This window comes from Eimeria mitis, genomic scaffold, assembly GCF_000499745.2.
Source record: "Eimeria mitis Houghton genomic scaffold, Emh_scaff1763, whole genome shotgun sequence".
Classification (NCBI taxonomy): Eukaryota; Apicomplexa; class Conoidasida; order Eucoccidiorida; family Eimeriidae; genus Eimeria; species Eimeria mitis.
The window spans coordinates 629-3,694 of NW_013570080.1; the positions used below are offsets into that span (position 1 = coordinate 629).

General features: G+C 54.2%; 1 protein-coding gene across 1 annotated transcript; it reads left to right on the plus strand.

Annotated features, from left to right (window-relative positions):
* Nucleotides 1-817: 817 nt before the first annotated feature.
* Nucleotides 818-2,645, plus strand: EMH_0043120 (uncharacterized protein; the record flags this gene model as incomplete). The annotated part of the gene is made up of 3 exons (XM_013495815.1): nucleotides 818-1,539; nucleotides 1,738-1,801; nucleotides 1,989-2,645. 3 exons carry the CDS (start codon nucleotides 818-820, stop codon nucleotides 2,643-2,645), a joined length of 1,443 nt encoding a protein of 480 aa, XP_013351269.1.
* Between the last annotated feature and the right edge of the window lie 421 nt (nucleotides 2,646-3,066).

A 3,066-nucleotide genomic window follows, 5' to 3' on the forward strand; every position in this document is an offset into this window, starting at 1 on the left:
GACAGTTCAGTGGGATTGTGCTGTGGTTCAAGGGGAAATCCTTTGCTGCTGCTGTTTCTGCTGCTGCTGCTGTTGCTGCTGCTGCTGCTGCTGCTGCTATTGCTGCTGCTGCTGCTGCTGCTGCTGCTGCAGGGTGAGCTGCGGGCGTCTGAGGCAGCAGCAGAGAGTCAGTTCGCTTTGCGTACATCTGCATTGAGGGAGACAGCAGCAGCAGCAGAAAAGGAGACAGAAGAAATAAAGAAGCAGCTAGCTGCTGCTGCTGATGAAAGAAATACACTAGCAATAGAAAGAAACCGTATACTCAAACTCAAAGACTCACTCACCAAAGGTAGGGTTTAGGGTTTAGGGTTTAGGGTTTAGGGTCTGGGGTTTAGGGTTTAGGGTTTAGGGTTTAGGTATACTCAAACTCAAAGACTCACTCACTAAAGGTAGGGTTTAGGGTTTAGGGTTTAGGGTCTGGGGTTTAGGGTTTAGGGTTTAGGGTTTAGGCATACTCAAACTCAAAGACTAGGGTTTACTGTTTAGGGTTTAGGGTCTAGGGTTTACTGTTTAGGGTTTAGGGTTTAGGGTTTCGCTGTTGAATGGAGAGAGGGAGCAGGGTTTAGGGTTTAGGGTTAAACTAGGGTCAGCGGCAGATGCGTTGCTGGCGTTTAGGGTTTAGGGTTTAGGGTTTAGGGTTTAGGGTTTAGGGTTTAGGGTTTAGGGTTTGTGCATGCAGAACTAGAGCGTTCTAAGGCCGCCAATGATCAGGCTGCTGAATCTATCAAAAGGTAAACCCTAAACCCTAAACCCCAAACCCTAAACCCTAAACCCTCTCATGAGCATCAGCCTGACAGCTAAACAAACTCAGCAGCAACAGCAAGAACAGCAGCAGCAACAGCAGCAGCAACAGCAGCCGCAGCAGCAGCAGCAACAGCAGCAGCAGCAGCAACAGCAGCAGCACTTTGTTGGTTTTGTTGCTGCTGCTGTTTTGTATTTACTTAGGCTAACACAGAACAGCCAGCAGCTGCAGCAGCAGTGCGAGGAGCAGCAAAGACAGCTGGAGCAGCAGCAGCAGCAGCAGCAGCAGCAGCAGCAGCAGATACAATACCTGCAGCAGCAGCAGCAGCAGAGAGTTCGTGAACTGCAGCAGCAAATAAAAGAAATACAAAAAAAAAAAGAAGCAGCAGAAGAAAAACACAGAGCTGCTGATGCTGCTGCTGCTAGCCTGAAGAGAGACAAGACACAGCTGGAGGGGGGAGTATTGCTGCTGCAGCAGCAGCAGCAGCAGCTGCAGCAGCAGCTGCAGCAGCAGCAGCAGCAGCTGCAACAGCAGCAGCAGCAACTGCAGCAGCAGCAGCAGCAGCAGCAGAAACAGCAACTTCATATGCAGCAGCAACATCAACAACAGATTCAACACATGCAAAAACAAATACAGCAGCAGCAGCAGCAACTGCAGCAGCAGCAGCAGCAACTGCTGCTGCAGCAGCAGCAGCAGCAATATGAAGCTGAAAGACAGTCGAAGCAAATACCCGCAGCTGTAGACGATGCAGCAACAAGGTGGGCTGCTGCTGCCTGCTGCTGCTGCTGCTGCTGCTGCTACTGCTGCTGCTGCTGCTTGCTGCTGCCTGCTGCTTGCTGATGCCTGCTGCTGCTGCTGCTGCTGCTGCTGTCGGTGCTGCTGCTGCTGCTGTCGGTGCTGCTGCTGCTGCTGTCATTTGTGCTGCTGCTGCTGCTGCTGTTGCTGCTATGCCGCAGGCCTTCGACAGCAGACACCGCCTGCCGTGAAGAAGAGACAGCAAGACTCAAGGCGAGGCCTAGGGTTTAGGGTTTAGGGTTTAGGGTTTAGGGTTTAGGAATGAGCGAGGGTTTAGGGTTTAGGGTGTTCGTTGCAGAACCGCGTTCTTGCCTACCGAGACCTACCTGAACCCTCCTTTAGGGTTTAGGGTCTAGGGTTTAGAGTTTAGGGTTTAGGGTTTAGGGTTTAGGGTTTAGGGTTTTGTGTGTAGGCGGAGAATGAGAGTCTGAAGGCGAGGCTACGCAAGCTAGGAAGCAGGTCTTGGGGGGCCCCCCCGGGGGCCCCTGGGGCCCCCCCTGCTGCAGCTCCTGCAGCAGCAGTAGCAGCAGCAGGAGCAGCAGCAGCAGCAGCAGCAGTAGGGGCCCCCGCGTGCGCAGAGGGGGGCCCCCATGAAGAAGAAGAGGAGGAGGGGGCCCCTTCCCCAGCAGCAAAAGAAGGTAGCAGCAGCAGCCCGATCAAATCTGCTGCTGCACCTACCACCACCGCTGCTGCCGCCGCTGCTGCTGCTGCTGCTGCTGCTGCTGCTGCTGCTGCTGATGAAAGCCCCCTAGAAGGGGGGCCCCCAGGCACGCGGCTGCTGCACAAAAGTATTAACGATGCAGCATATAGAGAGGGGGGGGCCCCCCTGCGAGAGGGGGGGGCCCCCCTGCGAGAGAGGGGGGCCCCCCATGAGGAGGGGGGGCCCCCCCACCAGCAGCAGACGGATAAGAGAGAAGATATAAACAGCAGCCTGCTGCAGCAGCACGCGGAGTATCCACCCAAACAGCAGCAGCAGCAGCAGCAACAGCAACAGCAGCAGCAGCAGCAGCAGCAGCAGCAAGCGGGATCTACTTCTCCCACGGCCTGCGCCTTGCCTTCGGCAGATTGATCGCCTCAGCTCACACCCTAGCTAGCCACAGCTAGCCACAGCTAGCTACAGCTAGCCACAGCTAGCTACAGCTAGCTACAGCTAGCCACAGCTAGCCACAGCTAGCTACAGCTAGCCACAGCTAGCTACAGCTAGCTACAGCTAGCCACAGCTAGCCACAGCTAGCTACAGCTAGCCACAGCTAGCTACAGCTAGCTACAGCTAGCTACAGCTAGCTACAGCTAGCTCCCTCTACCCAGCTAGCGATGGCTGCGCCGGCAGCGCATGCAGCGAAGCAGCCGTAGCTAGCCACAGAAAGCTACAGCTAGCTGTGGGTGTGCAGCTAGCTCTAACTCTCTAGCTAGCTAGCTGCTGTCGCCATATATATATATATATATATATATATATATATATATATATATATATATATATATATATATAT